The sequence below is a fragment of the Vipera ursinii genome (assembly GCF_947247035.1).
Source record: "Vipera ursinii genome assembly, chromosome: 2".
Lineage (NCBI taxonomy): Eukaryota > Metazoa > Chordata > Lepidosauria > Squamata > Viperidae > Vipera > Vipera ursinii.
The window spans coordinates 25,356,019-25,376,256 of NC_139513.1; the positions used below are offsets into that span (position 1 = coordinate 25,356,019).

A 20,238-nucleotide genomic window follows, 5' to 3' on the forward strand; every position below is an offset into this window, starting at 1 on the left:
ACAACCACCCCAAAACACAAAATATTAATGGGTTGGAGTAGCATTCCTATAAACAAAGGTTTATATACTGTAAACAACAACTGAATTTGTAGGTTGGAACAAGAACGTAAATGATAAAAAATATTTGAAATAATGGAAACATAGCCAACATTTAATTAAGGTTTTTTCTCTGTCACGGCTAATATTAGAACTCAACAAAGTCATCCATCAGATGTAAAGCAACCCCCATCCCCCACCTCCCCCAAAAAAGGAACATCTTTCCACAATATATAGTTAGATTGTTGAATTAGCTGCTGGCAGTTATGATAATGGTGGTCAGTTAGGATTAAACTCGTCAGTTTTATGAATGATCAGGCTATCAATGACTCCCAGTATTGATGGTTATTGATAGTTATATTTTGATATACTGACAACTTCCAGTATTGATCAGTATTTACTCTCTTGTGAATCACAGAGATACTAATTGCTGGGAAAGAAATTATTACCCTACAGGTTTGTAAGCTTGAAAATACATCTGACAGGTCACACTATCAGATTGCTGACTAGAATAGTATGATAAGCTGATCTACCATGATTATATTTTCTTTAAAAGCACAAAATTAACAAAGACAATAAAGTTTATTAAATGCAGCATTTTAGTCATGTGATCACAATTTATGACTTTTTTTGTCAGAAACTGGCAAAAAAAAACACTGATGGGAATACATTGATTCGCTTAATGATTGCCATGTTCACTTAACACCTTTGGTGTTTGCTTAATGTCCACTGCAAAAAAAGTCATAAAAATCTAGTCCTATTACGTGGGTATTTCAGTGTAGAACTGTCATCGCTTACAATGGAAATTTCATATTCCATTACAGTCAGAAGTGGAGGACTATTCTCCTTTATTGGGAGGACTACCTGCATTAGACTCAGCCTTCCATCCTTCCAAGGTCGGTAAAATGAGGACTCAGATTGTTGGGGGCAATATGCTGATTCTGTAAACCACTTAGAGAGGGCTGTAAAGTGCTTTTACTATTAGCATTGATAGCAGTAGGACTGTCTTTGAAAGGAACTTGCTGGAATAGGCAGGCCACTGCCTTCTGGAAAACCAGTGTGGCGCTCACCTAGGCTTGCCTTGGGCACAAAAATTGGGTGACTTTGGGCCAGCCACTCTCTCAAGCACAACCTACTTCACAAGGTTGTTGTAGGGAAGAGGAAGGAGCATCATGTGTAGTATTAAGACACATGTACACTGTCCAGGCTCAGACTTGGTGAGATGGGTTGCTATATAAAGTAGATAAATGTTTGCCACCCTAAGTTATACATTAAAAAGGCAGAATAAAAATATATAGTAATATAGGATGTTTTGTTTGGCTTTTCCAACTTTCAGGTCTAGCCTAAAGCTATGGGATTACTTAGTACTCTCCCAACCAAATACTAAGCAGGTCTGGACCTTGCTCCCCACTTAGCATTTCAGAATCATCTATTATTGCAAAAATGTTACATTTAAAGACTCACACAGATAGTGACATGCTCTTTGTTAGGCATATTTTTCTGAATTAAAAAGTTTGATAAAAATTCGGAAGAAGAAAAAGTTATTCTCAAAAAAAGGTTTGTTTTGGAAACTCCATCAGAAATAATTGTAGGTTTTTTTAGTTGGCATCTAATTCCCCTCCCCCGCCCCCCCGTGGCCATTTAAGAGAACCCCAAAGTGCGACTACAGAAGCAATCTGGCTACAGTCGCGGTATCAACAGCCAAAATTAGTCAAGAAAAGTCTGAAATTGTTGAGCAGGAACAGCGCGTTCGAATAAATCAACATATTTCCATGTAGTTCTAAAGCAGCATCTCCTTTCTCCATTCGCCTTCATTCTTTCTGACACTCCCCAGGTAATGTTTTTTTTCTTAAATCCCTCCAACAAACGGTGGTGAAACAAAAATATGCATGCCTTTCATCATGCATCGCGATTTTAAAGCTCTCAGCAATCCTGTTGTTGATATCGTTTGCAGAAGCAAAGACGGATTCCACGCACGAACTTCCTTAAAGAGTTGCCGAAAATCGAAATTCGGCAATAGTTCGAAATCACAATCATCTTCCTTTTCCACGCTGGAGAAAGCCCAACAGAAACCAGGAAGTGTAAAAAAATGGGCGCGGCGGGAGATAAACTCTCCAGGCAGCCCCCACCGCATGCACGATCCTATTCCTCTCGCAAGGTCTGATCGTTCACCCCACGCGCGGACACAGCGGCGTGGGAAGCTCTGGCCGCGACGCTTTCCCCTTCCTGTTTGCAGAAGCAGCGGCTCTCCACTTCCCCGCTTTGCCTATTGGTTGACGGCGTGGCTGCTTCCACCCTTCCCTAAAAGAACCCATTCAACGATTGGTGGCTCTGACGTAGCAAGCGGGGGTTGGCTCTTCCGAGTGTCTCGAAAGAAAGCCTTCCAAGTCCGGATCGAAGCTCCGCCCACGAAGTTACTCCTGACTAACAGCTGTTCATGTGAACGCTCGCTTGTGCAGAAGGTTCCATCTTGGCTTTCTTCCTGGGTCCTGCCCTTCTATGCCACCTTTGTTTATGATCTCTCCAAAGACAGGTTTTCTAAGTCTTCTGGGGAAAATCTGGCACTTTGGGGGCAATTATAGAGCATCTGGGCACTGTGGAGTTTGCATTGATCAGGCTCAAGCAGAAATGCCACATACCCCTCGCCAACGGATGCAACCTCGAGCTCCAGTTTGGACAGAGACGGAAACCCGAGACTTTCTTGCCCTCTGGGGTGAACTGCTGATTTTGAGGTGGATTGAAAACCGGCCACCAAACAGTGACATCTATGAGGATCTCTCAGCCCAGATGATAGCCAGGGGTCACGAGCGCAACGCTTCGCAGTGTAGGAACCGAGCCCGGGATCTGAAGCGAAGTTATCGGAGAGCCAAAGATGCCCAGATCTGTGCTGGAGCAGAACCCGTGTCTTGCCGTTATTTCCGAGAGTTGGATCAGATGTTTGGAGGTGAAATGGATAGTGTCACCAACCGGAGCTTGGTCAGCATGGATGGATCCATGCGGGTGGCGATAAAAAGAGAAGATGGACAAGACATGGAGGCCTCGGAGGAAGAGAGCAACCAAATGACACCCCCAAACACTCTCTCAAGTATGGATGCAGACACAGACACGGAAACCGAGCCGAACGTGGGGATCCCACGAGAGTTAGTGACAGTGATAGATCCCAATGTGATTGAAACCACAATAGTTGAGGAAGGTCCTGAAGAGAAGGCGGTGCACTTGTGTGGGCAACCCATTCCAGGCTGCAGTGAAGATGGGCACCACACTGCTATTGGTGAGCAAAAGCCATTTTTCTTCAATGGCATTTTGTTTTTCAGTTGGTGCTCTTCAGCCATCTCATACGCTTGGGCTTAAGTTAGTTACAGGTGGGGAGACAAGCACAGTCTGAGATTTAAGCTCAAAGAAGGAGCCAGGCTAAAAGTAAGTGTGGTGCATTCCCATCTCAGTTTGCCAAGAGAGTCAAATGTACTTGTGGTTTCTGTGATGTGCTATGTTTTATTTTAAAAAGTGGAAGAAAGAAGGATGAGAGCCATTTGACCAAAAATGGTAAGAGGTATTTGGTAAGTCAGGTTTTCATTCTAGCAACCAATCAGCTGTTTTCCCTGTAGTCTCCGTTCCACTTTGTCAAAAGGATTGTGTGATACACTGAGAGCCAGTTTGATGTAGTGGATAAAATGCTGTCCTAGAAACCAGGAGACTGTGAGTTCTAGTCCCATTTTAGACATGAAAGCCAACTGGGTGACTTTGGGCTAGCTAGTGTCATTCCCTTTCAGCCCAACCCACCTCCTAGGGTTGTTGTAGTGGGAGACAAAAAAAGGAGGAAGTGGGGAAAAGAGAAGGAGGAAGAAGTTTTCCAACTTACTCAAACTACATCAGGTTGTGCCCTCGATCCCTGTTCCTGGAAAATAAGAGAATCCAGCAATCTGAGACTACCTCACCTTTGCTGTCCTGTTGCTGGAGCAGCTAACCGGACGGATTCATTGGGCAGTAGATAGTATTGTCCAGATGCCTAACCCATTTCCCCCTTACAGGTAGAGGCAGGCGAGATAAGTCCTTTGGTCATCCTCTGACAACAGCAGAAAGGATGGCATCTATGCGGGAGAGGAAGAGGCGGTCTCACGAGGAGATGATGCATGAGATCATGACTGACTACAGGAAGACCTGGGAGACCATGGAGGCTCTTCACGAGAGAAGTGAAACCAACGCTGGGGACTTCCGCGAAGCAGTGCTGAGGGAAATGCTTCTGGACAGAGAGGCTCGGACACGGGAGGCCCATCTAGACCGTGAATCCCGGACAAGGGAGGCCCAGTTGGATAGAGAGGCCAGGTCTAGGGACAACCAGCTGGAGAGAGAGATTAGGATTAAGGAGCTCAGTATGATTGAAGCCGAGCTTCAGCGCACCAGGGACATCCTTCATCCGATGGTTGATGCTGTGGCGTCTGTGGCAGAGGCCTTGCGTATGGCTAGCAGGATATTGCCACCCTCCCAGCCCACACAGCAAGCGAGGGGTGGAGCCATTTTGGAATCAAAGGAAATCAAGTAATTTCTGTCCCTCCTTCAGCTATAGAACTGTTATCTTGAACGGGAAAGAAGGATAGCCAGGACACGAAGGGAGGGGGAAAAAATCAGTGCTTTCTAAAATGCAAAAATCAGGGGATTTTTTTTTTAAATGGTAATTTTATCTTGAGCCAAGTTTGCCTGCTCTCTCAGTTTGCCCATCCTCTGGAGCAGAGAGATAATGTACATCTAGATGGTTTGGTTTGGAAAAAAAAGAAAAGAAAAACTTTAGAAGAGATATTACAGTAGCTTATGGATAGGAGCCTTCCTTTTTCTTACAATCAAATCCAGCTGACTGCTTATTGAGGGCTCCTTCTAGAGCAGACATGTCAAACACAAGGCCCGGGGGCCGGATCCGGCCCATGAAGTGGTTTCATGTGGCCTGCGAAGCCATCCTGGAAACAGTGAGGGAACGGCCCCCACTGCCTTGGCCCTGGCCCAGAGACCCTCCTTCTGCCAGAGACCCTCAGATCTGTCCCACTCCTGCCCAGGCCCCCATAGGCACCCTCGATGCGAACGATGTAGAGCTGGCCACGCCCACCCAGTAGGCCATACGCACTCTAGCTACGCCCACCCAGTAGGCCACGCCCACCCTGGCCATACCCACCCGGCCCCCTGAGGGCAACCGCAATGCTGATGTGGCCCTTAATGAAATTGAGTTTGACACCCCTGTTCTAGAGAGACTTTATCCGAATGCAGGCTTGGGAGAGCAAACTGCTTGCATATTTTTCACAATGGTATATTGTTTGTACAGGTAGTCCTTGACTTACAGCAGTTTGTTTAGTGACTGTTCAAAGTTACAATGGCACTGGAAAAAATGATTTATTACTGTTTTTCACACGACTGTTGCAGCATCTCCATGGTCAGGTGATCAAAATTCAGACGCCTGGCAACTGACTTATACTTTGCAGTGTTCCAGGGTCATGTGATCACCTTTTGTGACCTTCCGACAAGCAAAGTCAATGGGCAAGCAAGATTTACTTAACAACCGTGTTATTAACATAACGATTGCAGTGGTTCACTTAACTGTTGGAAAAAAGTTCGTAAAATAGGGCAGAATTCACTTTAACAATTGCCTTGCATAGCAATGGAAATTTTGAGCTCAGTTGTGGTCTTAAGTTGAGGACTACCTATATGTGTTTGTATATGCGAGGTATGCATCACTCACAGTGTTTCCTTTCCAAATCCTCACGAGCAGGCTTCATTTTTCTACCAGTTAGTGGAGACAATCAATAGAGAAGATGTAGTGGTAACCTTCCTGGAAGCAACTAAGTGGCTACTTTGCAAACCAAGTGCTGGACTGGAAGAAGCCTTCATCTGATTTAGCTTCTCCTTCCAAGTCTCCCTTATATATGTAAGCAGTGAACGTGGCTCTCTTAGAGTCCTCGTGGGCTGAGTTCACAGTGAATCCAAAGCTAAAAAGCCACAATTGCTGTATTCACATAACTCGCTGTGCTCCAGTGAACCATATGATGTTTTTAATGTGATGGCCCATTTCACAGAATATGGCCCGCTTCCTCCGTTGTCGCTCTCAATTGATGTTGATAGGAAGCGAGACGTTTGGCCCTTGTCCCCTGCTTTGTGGGATCTTGTAAGGCTCGGTACTTTCTCTACTTCTGTTTAACACAGGGATCTTCAAACTTGGCCCTTTTATGACTTGTGGACTTCAACTCCCAGAATTCCTCAGCCAGGCACTCTGGCTGAGGAATTCTGGGAGTTGGAAGTCCACAAGTCATAAAAGGGCCAAGTTTGATGACCCCTGGTAACATCTACATGAAACCACTGGGTGAGATCATCTGCCGCCCCGGGATGAGATAGCAGTATGTTGATGACACCCAGCTATATGTGTCAACCTATGGTGAATTCAGCAGTTCTGTGACCTTCTTGCATTGCTTGGAGACTGTTAAGGGCTGGATGGGGAGCAACGAGCTGAAGCTGAGCCCTGGCTAGATGGAATGGCTCTGGGCTTGGGGTTCTTCGGTTCCTAGAGAATTGCCATCTTTGGTCTTGGATGAGGTACCACTGCCCCAGACAGACCCAGTGCATAATTTGGAGGTTCTCCTGAACTCATGACCCCTGCTCAAGGAGCAGGTGGTAGCTGTGGCCAGGAAGCCCTCTCTGCCACTATGGGCTGTGTGCCAGTTATGCCCTTACCTGAACCAACAATCCCTGCTCATAGTCACCTATGCCCTAGTCCAGGGGTAGGCAACCTCGGCTCTTTTATGACTCATGGACTTCAACTCCCAGAATTCCTAAGTCAGCATAGCTGACTCAGGAATTCTGGGAGTTGAAGTCCATGAGTCATAAAAGAGACGAGGTTGCCTACCCCTGCCCTAGTCGCCTTCTGTCTTGACTACTGCAGTGTGTTCTTCGTAGGCTGCCCTTGAAAAGTATCTGGAAGCTTCAATTCGTTCGAAATGCACTGGCCCACATGGTTCTGTACTGGCTTAGATGTGCATAGGTGTCATCTCTCCTGCAGGAACTGCAATGGCTGTCAATTTGCTTCCAGGTCCAAGTCAGGTTGTTACCTTTGAAGCCCTACATGGCTTGGGATCAGGTTATTTGAAGGAGGGTCACACCTACCCAACCAATCAGAGTGGGGGGCCACGGGAATGTTATGGGTCTCCTCTCCTAAGGAGGTCCATCCAGTGGAACCAAACAGAAGGGCCTTCTCTGTGGGGGCTCCTCCCCTGTGGAACATCATCCCACAGATGATAAGATCGCCCATTCACCCCCTCCCCACTTTTAAAACTCTTTCACAAGGCCCTGAAGTCCTGGTTTGCCGATGCGTTTGTGCACCCCAGAGTGCAATGGAACCCATCAAATGGCTCACTTGATTGTTGTTGATTGGCGGTGGGGGGTGGGGATTATTGCTTTTTATTGTTTCTGTATTAGGCTTTCATCCTTGTGAGCTCTCCAGAGTCACTGAGAGTGAGCTGGGCAGCCATATAAGTTTTTTTAAATAAATAAATATGGCTCAGTTTCGACACCATACCGGATCACACATATTCTTCATTGTAGCTTATTCTGGTGTGTCAGTTGAAGTCAGTTAAATCTATCGGGGAGCATAGATTAATACTATGTGCAGGAAAAAAATAGGTTATGATTTCTGAAGCCCCGTCTAGCTGTTCTGAAAACTAGGGCACACACAGTATTAAGCTGCCTCACCCAACCAGCATCACTCAGATTACATTCTCAGGGAAAAACCTTTTTGCTTTTGATACAGTACAATACAGTCCATTGAGCTTCATTGGCTTCTTCCAAGAAGACCATTCTTTGTTCAAAACCAAGCGCTATTGGGCATGAGCTAATGGAGACAAAAGCCACAGAAATCCAACACTGTAAAAAGAAATTATATTTTTATTGAGCAAGATATCCAAGACATTGCATTTGACAAGACACAGTGAAAAGACCATTTACCGTAAATTAGTATTAATTTTCCAAGGATTTACATTTTCATAGAATAATGTAATCACTAATATTTTAGTATCTTTCTAAGGTACTTACAATCCATTCATTTAGAGATGGTTTCAATTTTAAGGCAACCTTGGGGGGGAAAAGTGATTTTGCACTTAAGACCATGGCATTACCCCCAGATTTATGACATGTTGCAGGAATCTGCAGTCATGGGATCCCAATTTGCGACCTTCCCAGCTGATTCCTGAGAAAAACATCAACTGGGAAAGCTGGATTCGCTTAACGACCATGATAAAAATGGTCATAAAATTAGGTCCACTCATGTCATGACTTGATTTGCCACCACCCAATTTATGACAAAAATTCCAGTTCCAATTGTGGTTATAAATTGAGGATATCTATCTATAAATGTCAAAGCATTTTGGACTCTTGCCTCCTTGCTACACATGGTTGACTCTTAAAATTGATAAGCATGCACTGAAGAATTAAAAACAGACACTACAAAGAAACCACATTCTCTCCCCAGATGTTTATTTCTATTGGCATTCCTTTAATTCTTTTATAGGACAATTAGTATGGCCCCTAAAATGTTATGTCATGAAATATTTACTAGGCTGCTGTCTCCTATCTGGTATTCTCCAGATGTGCTCAATTATAACTCCCATATTCCACCGGCCATTTAAATGACACGGAGTAAAGAAAGACTGAGATAGATTACCACTCAGTGGGCAAAAACACGTCTTATTCTCAGCTTCATGCGCGCGTGCACACACACAAATAGATTGAAAATAGATTTCAACATCAAACAATGACCCATTGCTAAGATCTTTACATGAAATTATTGGGGGAATTCATCCAGAGTTTTCAAATTAGGTGCCACCCATATGTTGAGGAAATCCTGCTCTACTGTACCCAGTTTTCAAGGAAAGAATTGGCAACCCCAAATGTGGCTTAACCCTGATAGTAGGCTGGATGAAAGAAAACAAGTTGAAGTTAAACCCAGATAAAGCTACTGTTGGTATGGAAAAAGAAGGACTCTGGGATCAGAGAGAAGCTTGCTTTGCATAGGGTGCAGCCTCCAGAAGCAGCAGGTTGGGATCCGGAAGTGCTGCTTGATCACCATCTGTCACGGGACTTGCAGATGGCGACGTTGCCAAGAAGAACGTTTGCACAGTTACAAGCCACTGCATCAAACACAACTCTTCCTGAGCCAGCTGGACTGTGAGAAAATTGACCATCTGCCTTGACTGTGATGCATGTGAGGCTATCCTTAAAAAGGGTCTAGAAATTGCAAGTACTACCAAGCAGGGCAGCTAGGCTGCTGACCGCCATAGTATCACAGACATCATATGATTCTTGCAATAAAGATCAACAATTGCTGGTGTTTTCTGGGAATAATTCAAGGTATTCTAAAAATATATTTTTAATAAAAAAATTATGTTTAAAACAAAGGAATAATTCAAGGGGGGCTACTTTCTCACAGCTTAGGGCGTGATAGTCCATGGCAGAGGTCCCAACCTTTTGGGCACCAGGGACCGCTTACATGGGGAGAGGTTTTTCTGCAGACCGGAGGGGGCATGGTTTTGTGTGGTGACTGCATCCTGCAGATAGGGATTTGCTTGTTTGTGTGGACCAGTTGCTAGCATGCCGCGGCCCGGTAGCGGTCCACAGACCGGGGGTTGGGAACCCCTTGTCTATGGGATCATCTCTCTTACTACGAACTTGACTATTCAGATTAGTAGGTAAAGCTGTTCTGAATATGCACTGTTGTCAAAGTTTCAACCATCTGGTACATGAAAAGTGCCTTCTCCTACATGGTTCCAGTTTTTTTAAATTATAATTGTTTCCCTTGTGTAGTTAAAAAGTTAATTCAAACAGGTAAATTCTTTGTAAATTAGTGTTGTAAATGGCTACAGTTGATTTTGAGGAGAGAGTAAGGATAAGCCACTTCATAGGATCTCTGAGGGTACATCTGTTAAGCTGAGAGAAGTAAGAGTTTTGTCTGGCAAGCTTCTGTCTATTGCAGGGGTCCTCAAACTTGGCGACTTTAAGACTTGTGGACTTCAACTCCCAGAATTCCCGAGCTGGCTGGCTGGGGAATTCTGGGAGTTGAAGTCCACAAGTCTTAAGTCACCAAGTTTGAGGAGCCCTGGTCTATTGGGTGTAAGCAAATAAAGAACTGAATTCTGGCTGAATTGTTCTATGTCAATCTTGGGCTTAGCTTAACAGGAGGGAGAGAAAATGGTAAAAAGTAAAAATCCAAGCAAACAACCAGTATCAGAATATCTTTTTAAAAATGCATTTTAGCACTGTACACTCCCCGACTTATTACAAGGAAACATTTTCAGTACTTTAAAAGCTACCATATACACCATTCTAATCAGCAATGTTACCGGTAAGTATAGAAGAGTTGCTGCAATGATCAATGCTTAAAAATGTAATACTGATTGACTTAATACAGGGGTCTTCGGCCCTTCTATGATTTGTGGACTTTAACTCCCAGAACTCCTCAGCCAGGCACGCTGGCTGAGGAATTCTGGGAGCTGAAGTCCACAAGTCATAAAAGGGCCAAGTTTGAAGACCCTTGACTTAATATTTACAATTGGCTTAATATTTACATTTAATATTTTCAGTCCCTTGGTCTTAGGGCAGCAGACAGCATCCAATACTACAATAGTCCAAGACTGGATAACCAATGACCTTCCAGATGTTGTTAAGCTGCAATTTCCACCATCTCTCACTGGTGGTCATAATGCCAAATGCTGTTGAACACTGGAGCTCAACAACAGTGAAGAAAGCCATACACTCTCATGGTTACACATAAGCATAGTCAAATCAATGGTACAGGTTCGTTACAGTTAAGTTAGGTTTCTCTGATTTCAGTGGTGGTGTGTTTTTTTTAAAGTGTGACTACGTCTGGATCCATTATAGTAATAACAACAATCTTAAAAACAACCTGGAACCTAGATCAAATATTCAAAAATTAAAATAAAATCACAAAAGGCATGGAAAGAGACGTAGAACAAAATGCTTCTTTTAAAATACCAGTTTGGAGCACTACTAAAGAAAGGGTCAACAGATCACCTGGAGCAGGGAATTCCACAAATTGGTGTCACACAAGGGCAAATAACATGGCTCCTGAGGAGCAGAGCGGGGGACAGTCTTGTGTGGCAATTTTTTTGAATAATGTAGCCAATAAGCAGTACTTTGGATGGTGCTCAGAAGCAAGTCTAACCAATTAAATTGAACCAAACTGCAGCTATATGTTAATTTAAACAAAGCATACTTCAACTTGCATTTGTAATCTTCATGCATTCTCTATCTACTGAAGTTTGCATGGGCAACCTCATATAGAAAGCATTAGAGAAAATCTAGGGATTGTACATTATTAACAAGGGTGAATTCTTGATTTCCTACACTCTGAAATTCCAAAGTTGCCTCCATAGATAGTCTAGGATTTGTAGAGGAACAAGGATTGCCCTATGGCCCTACCTCTATATCTCATCTTTATTCCAGCATTCCATGTGATATAACTGTTTTTGTTTGTAGAAATATAAGATTTCCCTTACAAATCTAAGCATAGCAAACTCTCAAGCCAAAAGGGAACAAAGCATCAAGGACGTATTCAGCAGTGGAGGTTCAACTTCCCTCTTTCTCTCTATGCCTTGGTGGGATTTTGGAAAGAGGGCTATATATTTCATTCAGGCTAAGAATCTTTATCAACACGTTAAGAATTTTTAAGCATTTTCCTATAGTTACTATACATCTTTTACACTTCAAACTACAGTATTATTTTCTCATAAAATTGAAAAATGAATATTAAAATACATTAAGCCTTAGCTTTCTGGCATTTTTATAGTTACTGTAGTCTTACTAACCCCTAATTTCAGTCCTCTTGTTCTATCCACTGCTCTTGGCTGTCACTTTTCATTTTGCTACATATCTTGAAATATTGGACATATAAGTACAACTAGAACTTCAAAATTCTAAAATAGGTCCACTGCTTCTGGGCACAGAGATGACGACACACATTGTTCTTCAAAAGCTACTACTATTTAGAGAGAAAAGGTGATGCTAATATTAATAGCCTATTCAGAATTGTCTTTAGAAATTAAGTTTTCTGCCCAATATGGATTCTCTGGTGAGAAATAAGGTGCGATTTCTGATTGAAATTCTTCCCACAGTTGGGACACTTATACGGTTTCTCTCCAGTATGAAGCCGTTGATGAATAACAAGCCCAGAATTGAAGCTAAAACTCTTCCCACAATCCTGGCACGTATATGGTTTCTGCCCTGTGTGAATGCCTTGATGTGAAATAAGATGTGATCTCTGATTGAAGCTCTTTCCACAATCAGGACATTTATATGGTTTCTCCCCAGTGTGAATCCGTTGATGTATTACGAGACCAGAGTTGTAACTGAAGCTTTTCCCACAGTCGGGGCATTTGAAGGATTTCTCTCCCATATGGGTCCTCTGATGCGAAAGGAGATGAGATTTTTGGCTGAAGCTTTTCTCACAGTTGGAGCATTTATACGGTTTCTCCCCGGTGTGAATTCGCTGGTGTATTATGAGCCCAGAGTTGTAACTGAAGCTCTTCCCACAGTCAAAGCATTTAAATGGCTTCTCACCTGTGTGGGTCCCATGGTGAGAGGTGAGATGGGATCGCTGGTTGAAGCTCTTGTCACAATCAGGGCATTTATACGGCTTCTCTCCTGTGTGGATTCTCTGGTGGACCATGAGTCCTGAGTGATTGCGGAAAGTTTTCTCACAAATGATGCAGAGATACGGCTTCTCTCCTAAATGGACAATTTGAGGCCTAGTGAGGCCTACATTCTGGCAGAAGCTGTTTTCCTGTTTCTTAGGGGCGATTTTACTTTCTCCAATGTGGATCAGTTGCTGGATTACTATTTGGTCAAGGCGTTTTAAATTCCCCTCCTTGCACTGGCCAGCTTTGCCTTGCGTTTTATCAGAAGCAGCTTTTTCTCTTCTCTCTGGCAACAGATTGTAGTGAATTTCAGTCCCCCTTTCCTGTTTACGTCTTTGAGAGCCAGTCTCTTTAGATCCTCCTCTAAACATCACCTGCATTTCTACATGCTCTGGTTCTTCTTTTATGGATGTCTGCTTCTCAGTCTTGGTTGCCATCCCATCACCTGTTGAACTAAACCAGATTTTAAAGAAAAAAAGATGGTTTCCAATCTTTTCCACCCATAATGTTAAACAATAATAACATAGGAATAAAAAAGAATCCATTTAAAGTTTCAAATGACATTACTCATTGGATGTAACCCAAGAATAACCTCCAAAATTATATTACAGCAAAAACAATGTCAGTTAGTAGAAATTCCAAATGCACAATTATAAGTTGAGGAAGATAAAGCTGATGTATGGAAAGCCAACACTATCTTTCAATTTTACTCCACTGATACGTGCTGAAGGATGATTAGACAAAGAGTTGTATTTATCTATTAAAACAATAACCCAAATAAGCACTCAGTTAGAGAATGTTTGCTTATTTAAGATTTCAGATTCAGAAACTGGCATTTCTGGTTAAGCAGGATCTTCTAAACAAATTACTGTTCACATAATTTCATACTCCAAGTATCAGATTTAAAATAATCCTTGGGGAATGGAAGTAAATTTTACTGGGGCTGCAATTCTGTGGTGTTGGAAAACGTCGGTAATTTCCAGTTTAGTTTATACCCAGAACATGCTCAATCAACCCCTATAATCCACATCAAAGCAAGAATATGTGCCATTTCGTTCAGCTAGAAAAAAATATAACTTGGAATTATTAAGCATCGGCAAATATCACGTACAGTTAACTGGCAAAACCTGGATCAAAATTAGGCAAATGCAGGGAGGGACCCAAACAAGAATTTACATTACAGATATTTCTCAATTTATGATCACAATAGGGATTGGAAAAAATGTTATTCAAGAGTGTAGTCATTAAGCAAATCTTCATGTGACTGTATCCGATTTTTATGACACTTTTTGCCAGTCATTAAGTAAATCATCAGCAGTCTTTAAGCAAGAATATCACATGACCATGCCTTGTGACTACCTGCTGGCTCCCTCCCTCAATTTTCCTTGACGTTGCAAGTGTCATAGTTACATGACAGATGCCAAGTGCCAGAATCACAATCACATGACCATGGGAATACTGTGACTGTCTTCAGTGCAAGCATCAGTTGTAAGCTACTTTTTTCAGTACATTCGTCAACTTCAGTCACTAAAAGAATGGTCATTAAGCAAGGACTACCTGTATCTGTATGTTTTAGCTGTATATCAAAAGGTCACAGTCACTGGAAATTATGCTGAGGGTAATTAGCACAAGTCCCCAAGGGACTGGCCTTTGCTTATTGCAGCTTTAACTCCTTTAAGTACATAATAGGAACAGACTACAAATGGAAAATAGGACACAAGGTGATCCAGTTTCAATTCTGCACCACAAAGGAAACAACTTGATGAGGACCATGTATGCCAGGGCTTTTCAACCAGTGGTACGGGTACCACCTGTGGTACATTGGCACCTGGAAGGTGGTACGCGACCATCCTAGAAAAGTGGTAGCAGGGGAGGGGAATGGCAGCACCACATAAGCCTGAGAGAGAGATGGCTGGAGCTACAGGGCTGTCAGGGCTCAGCGGAAGCACCAGGATCAGCGCTTCTTCGGGGGGCTGTCAGGGCTCAGTGGAAGCGCCAGGATCAGCGCCAGGCTCCAGCTGGAGCTCAGCACTGATCCTGGCACTTCTGCTGAGCCCAGTTGAAATGCTGCAGCATCTCCAGGGTCTTGTGATTTACATCCAGATGCTTGGTAACTGATTCATATTTATGAAGGTCACAGTGTCCCAGGGTCATGTGAAGTGACCAAAACCTGCTGCAACCACCCAGCAGACGGGGGGGGAATAAAAACCAAACACCCCCCACCCCAACCCCGCTGCCAATCCTCAACAGAAATGCTCACAACAATGAAAACCTCGGACAGGAGGAAGAGCACCGCCGGGTGGGCAGGCAGGTGTCTTGCTCGGCTGTGGCTTGGGGGCACTTTATTCAGTGCCATTGTAACTTCAAACAGTCACTAAGCGAACTGTTGTAAATCGAGGACTACCTGTACTTCATTTTTTTCTTTTCTTTTTTTTTGGTCATCAAGTTTTTGACACCTTGCTAGGCAACTGGGGGTACTCGGATGTTGCCATATCCTAAAAGTGGTACAATGGGTGAAAAGGTTGAAAAGTCCTGATGCATGCAACATGTGGAAGGAGAGCTGAAATTCCCTCCCCATCTGCACTATTTTCCTTTGAAAATTCATTCTAGGAGGCAGGATGAAAAATGCCTCTGAAAAGCCCATAAGCAAATGCTTCAAAGCAGCAACTGTTTCTTGCCACAGTACCCTACAAATTAATATTCAATGGTACACTGTCACTGGACAAAACACGTAGCCTTCTTGGCAAAATGAGGCATCACTAAAAGCTTGTGCCCCCATAGAACCATCAGACATGTAGACCATTCATATTTCCAGCAACATCACATATAAACTGGAGCTTTTCACATTTATTTGTGATAAACATATAACTCAAGGAATCATATAAATCCCCACCCATGTGGTGAAAGCTCAGCAGCAGTTTGCAAATGAGCGTCTCTAGCACATATCTGCTATTCCTTTAGCAGTAGATTGATACACATGCATGTAGTAGCATAGTAGTATTCCAAAAGAAAGATCATAATAAGTTAAGTTTATTGCCAAGGAACTAAGAAGTTAATATGCCATTATAGAAACTGTATAAGCCAAACTCTAACACTTATTTATTAATGAATTCTTTAAGGTGGAGGAATCCAAAAATTGTCTGAAGCTCCTGTATCTTGAACGGCAATCTGTCCAAGAAATTGACATTACTGTATACCTCAAATTTGAAAATAAAAGAGAAGATCTTATCCGGGATTGCTTGGATTACATAAAAAATTAATACTTTAAATCAGTTGATTACTAATGATGGTTTTTACTATTTTGAGATTGACTTGTCTGCCTATGTGCAATATGATATATACAGCTGAAACATATATTAATCAATCAGCTTAATCAATCAAATGTTTTAGCAATCTCTAAGGTACCTGTAATTTTAGCTTCATTATAAGATGCAGTGTTTGAACCCAAAAAGTGAAATGAAAGTCAAAATTAATTAAAATATTTGAAGCCTGGAATGAAAAATTGGAATATCCAGTTTTGGAAAATCAATTGGTTCGGGTATTAAAAATGTAAAATATACATCTTATGATTCATAAATAAAACATAAACATCAGAAAACATTTGGAGTTTACTGGACTGCTCAATTAATGTTTTAAAAAGTATAGATATTATGTTCCTTGATGTTTGAAGGCCCTTTAACCCATATGATTTGGTCTTGTTCTGTCACAGCCTTATTTGTGTTTAGAATTACTAAAGTATGTTTATGTAATAGTGGGAAGAAATATTAAGAATCTCAAAGTGATATTGAATTATATCCTTAAAATGGGATTTGTCATCTCATTAAGAATTTTGAGCTTGAGGTAAGGGAAAAAAGATAACTTTAAGTACCGTAATTGGATAGAAGCATACTTTCCTGATTTTAAGGAAAGGATTCAGGATATGAATTACCTGTTTTTGAAAAGCCTCTATATTCTAAAAGTAAGATGAGCATATGTTGTGATATGGTCTATATTTAATAATATGCTTAACAGCTGGATTAATTTTTTATGTTTATTTATATTATATGGATTTTTCTGTTACTTTTTTCTTCTTTTTGTCACATTTTATTTTAATCACTATAACAGATTTATCTTTTTTTCACTGAATAAACACTAAAGCTGTTATGCAGTCTTTTTAAATATTTCACCATTTCAAATCAAATTTAAAAAGGCTGATCCTGGAATATCCATCAGCTCATTGTCAATAATGTTGAGATAATCCTATTTCTTTCCCTGTCTGAGATCTCACCTCTGTTGCGGACTGATGATAGAGAATAAATTACAGTATTGTTTCAAATTATTAAAATATTGTATATCATAAATAAAGTTCAGCACCATCAATTAATTAAACAAATAAATAAAATGTTCATCCATGTGGGACCATTTATCATTCCAAAGAACCGAAAGGTTAATTAAAATAATTCTGGATTATTTATTCAGGGTTTATTTATGAGTAAATTTACATAATCTAGAGCTTCTTTGAAAAAGGAAGTATGAAGAAATGTGGTATATCTAAAACCATGCACTGGTAGAAAAGTTTTAGACTATTTCATACAATATCAGAATTATTATTCCATGAAGCTAATTGATGGAAGAAATATTTTGCATAGTTAAAGTATTATTCTCTAGAATAGTGCCCTCATGCCCATCAACTGCAGTTGCTGATACTAACAAAGGAGAATAGTTGTAGCTCATTGCTCTCTGAGCTTGCTTGTTTTCTTGCATAGAATATCTTTATTGTCATTGTGTATCTCACAAGGAAATTATGTGCTGTCCACAGTGCATATTACACATGTAAGAACCACAAATAAAAACATACATATACACACATCCTTCACATTCTATTTACCATTGCGCTGTCCCTAATATTGCACTTCAATGTTGCACTATACAGTAGTATTTAATATGGTTACAGCTCTGGGATAAAAACTAATTTTCAGCCTATTTGTCTTTGTTTTTATTATCCTGTACCTTCTGCCAGATGATAATAGTTCAAAAAAAGAATGTCCAGCATGTGTCTTTTGAGCTTTCCTAAGACAGTGAGAACTGTACAGTTCATCTGGGGGAGGGGACGAGAGGGTAGCCAATAATCCTCTGGAAGATGGCATTGACCCTCTGGAACACTTTCCTATCTGTTACTGTACAGTTGGCAAATCACACACAAATGCAATAGATGTTTCATTACCCAAACTAGGTAACATCATCAGTGCCCTGATGATGTTAGTTTGGGCAATGAAACATCTGCAAGAAAACAAGCAAGCTGAGCATGTGGTCCTCAAGGGAACAGCATCTACATGGAGGGAAGTGTGTAGTGGGGTGCCCCAGGGCTCTGTTCTGGGCCCAGTGCTCTTCAACATCTTCATCAACGATTTGGACGAGAGGATAGATGGGGAACTCATCAAATCTGCAGACAACACCAAGCTGGCAGGAATAGCCAACACTCCAGAAGACAGGCTTAAGATACAGTAGGATCTGGACAGACCTGAACACTGGGTGCTATCTAACAAAATGAAATTCAATGATGAAAAAAGTACGGTTCTACCTTTAGGCAAGAAAAACCAAATGTACAGGTATAGTATAGGGGGTACCTTGCTCAACAGTAGTAACTGTGAGAGGGATCTTGGACTCCTAGTGGATAATCACTTAAATATGTGCCAGCAGTGTGCTGCAGCTGCCAAAAAAACCAACACAGTGCTAGGTTGCATTAATAGTGGGATAGAATCAAGATCACATGAAGTGTTAATACCACTTTACAATGCCTTGGTAAGGCCACACTTGGAATACTGCATCCAGTTTTGGTCACGATGATGTAAAAAAGATATTGAGACTCTGGAAAGAGTACAGAGAAGAGCAACAAAGATGATTAGAGGTCTGAAGGCTAAAACATACAAGGAACGGCTGCTGGAATTGGATATGTCTAGTTTAATGAAGAGAAGGACTAGGGGTGACATGATAGCAGTGTTCCAGTATCTCAGGGGCTGCCACAAAGAAGAGGGAGTCAAGCTATTCTCCAAAGCACCTGAAAGCAAGACAAGAAGCAACGGATGGAAACTAATCAAGGAGAGAAGCAACCTAGAACTAAGGAGAAACTTCCTGACAGTTAGAACAATTAACCAGTGGAACAACCTGCCTCCAGAAGCTGTGAATGCTCCAACACTGGACGTTTTTAAGAAGAGACTGGACAGCCATTTGTCTGAAATGGTATAGGGTTTCCTGCCTGAGCAGGGGGTTGGACTAGATGACCTCCAAGGTCCCTTCCAACTTTACTATTATGATTATTAGCACCAAAGACCCTTCATGCACTTGCTGAAAACACAGTACACAAATTCAAGAAGGAGATAAGCACACCAGCAAAACCAAAGCAAAAGCCCTTGACCTTAATTGCTTCAGTCTTGCAAATTGCTTATTTACACTGACCTAGAGAAAATAAAATCTGTCAAATAGAGCTCAACTCTTGATTGAGTTTTCCTAGCAACGACATGGAGGTAATTTGACTGTGCCTTTCCTGGGATGCTTTTCAATTTTCCAGAGTATTTTCTGGAGCATTTCTCACACCTAACCCTGCTTAGCTTCCAAATCCAGACAAGTTTGGCCAAGCTCTGCATGATGATGTGTTAAGTGAACCACCATGCTATCCTTTGATAGCATCCTCCATAGGGTAGCAGGAACAGTCAGCACCTGCTAGCTATTTCATTCTTCTGCTTGTAGGCTTCTCTCAAAGCCTACAATCAACTGGCTGGCCGTTGTCTGGGCTGGAATGCCAGATGAAGCAGATTTTGCCCGCAGGGCTCTTTCAAAACAATACTGTATTCCCAAGCAACCCCCAACGTGACAAATGAAAAAAAAAAAGGGGGGGGCTCATCCTTCAATTCGTACCATTAAATAGAACTCCGTGCTTCAGTTTAATTCATTACTATCACTAAAAAAAAAATAATTTTACAGAGTGCAAGTTCTAATCGCAGATGGGCCTAAGCAGAATGGCAGGTTGAAAAATCCCGGATGCAAAGTCGACCCTGGTGGGGGACCCTAGTATAAAAAGGTTTCCTGCGATAAGTATTTCTCCACTACATTCCACCTTACAGTCTTTCTTTTACCTGACCCGCTGCCGGTTTATTCGGAGTTATCTCGGAACTGATGATAGTCTTCGCTCTGGTCGAGTGATGAAGCGCTGATTTGATGTCCGCCGGGCCACTTATCTTGGTCCTGTCTGTCTCGCAGCGTTCACGATGGCGGCAAATCTATTTACTACAGGAAGTTCACCCTCCTGGCTTTAGCGGAGAGAAATGGAAAAGCCCAGATACTTCCTAGGAAACAGTAAAGCAGAGCCCTCTCCTGGCAAGATGGAACAGAGGCTGTTTTTTAGGCCGAAAAACGCTTATTTTAGGTGCCGCCCAGAAGGTTTTTAAGTTACCAACGCCTTTTTCTTCACAGCTAGGAGTAAAAAGAAAAAAAACATCCTGGCAAGTACTGTAAAAAGCTAGCACGACAAAGAGAAATTGTTTTGCCA

The 20,238-nt window shown here is 41.9% G+C and overlaps 3 protein-coding genes across 3 annotated transcripts in view; 2 read left to right on the top strand and 1 right to left on the bottom strand.

Annotated features, from left to right (window-relative positions):
• LOC310636323 (pantothenate kinase 3) overlaps positions 1–20,238 on the top strand; it is a 143,500-nt gene that overhangs the window by 56,856 nt on the left and 66,406 nt on the right. The window lies entirely within an intron of this gene.
• LOC310633999 (uncharacterized protein) lies at positions 2,535–4,878 on the top strand. The gene is made up of 2 exons (XM_083352037.1): positions 2,535–3,307; positions 4,065–4,878. Exons 1-2 carry the CDS (start codon positions 2,536–2,538, stop codon positions 4,574–4,576), a joined length of 1,284 nt encoding a protein of 427 aa, XP_083208163.1. The 5' UTR covers position 2,535; the 3' UTR covers positions 4,577–4,878.
• On the bottom strand, positions 10,153–19,964 carry LOC310636979 (uncharacterized protein). The gene is made up of 2 exons (XM_083357210.1): positions 19,826–19,964; positions 10,153–13,166 (listed from the first exon to the last, which is right to left on the bottom strand). The coding sequence occupies exon 2, from the start codon at positions 13,148–13,150 to the stop codon at positions 12,119–12,121; it is 1,032 nt and encodes a 343-aa protein (XP_083213336.1). The 5' UTR covers positions 13,151–13,166; positions 19,826–19,964; the 3' UTR covers positions 10,153–12,118.

Coding starts and splice junctions, on each gene's coding strand:
- LOC310633999 (XM_083352037.1), top strand. CDS start 2,536: ATGCCACCTTTGTTTATGATCTCTCCAAAGACAGGTTTTCTAAGTCTT. Junction 3,308..4,064: donor TGGGCACCACACTGCTATTG/GTGAGCAAAAGC, acceptor TCCCCCTTACAG/GTAGAGGCAGGCGAGATAAG.
- LOC310636979 (XM_083357210.1), bottom strand. CDS start 13,150: ATGGCAACCAAGACTGAGAAGCAGACATCCATAAAAGAAGAACCAGAG.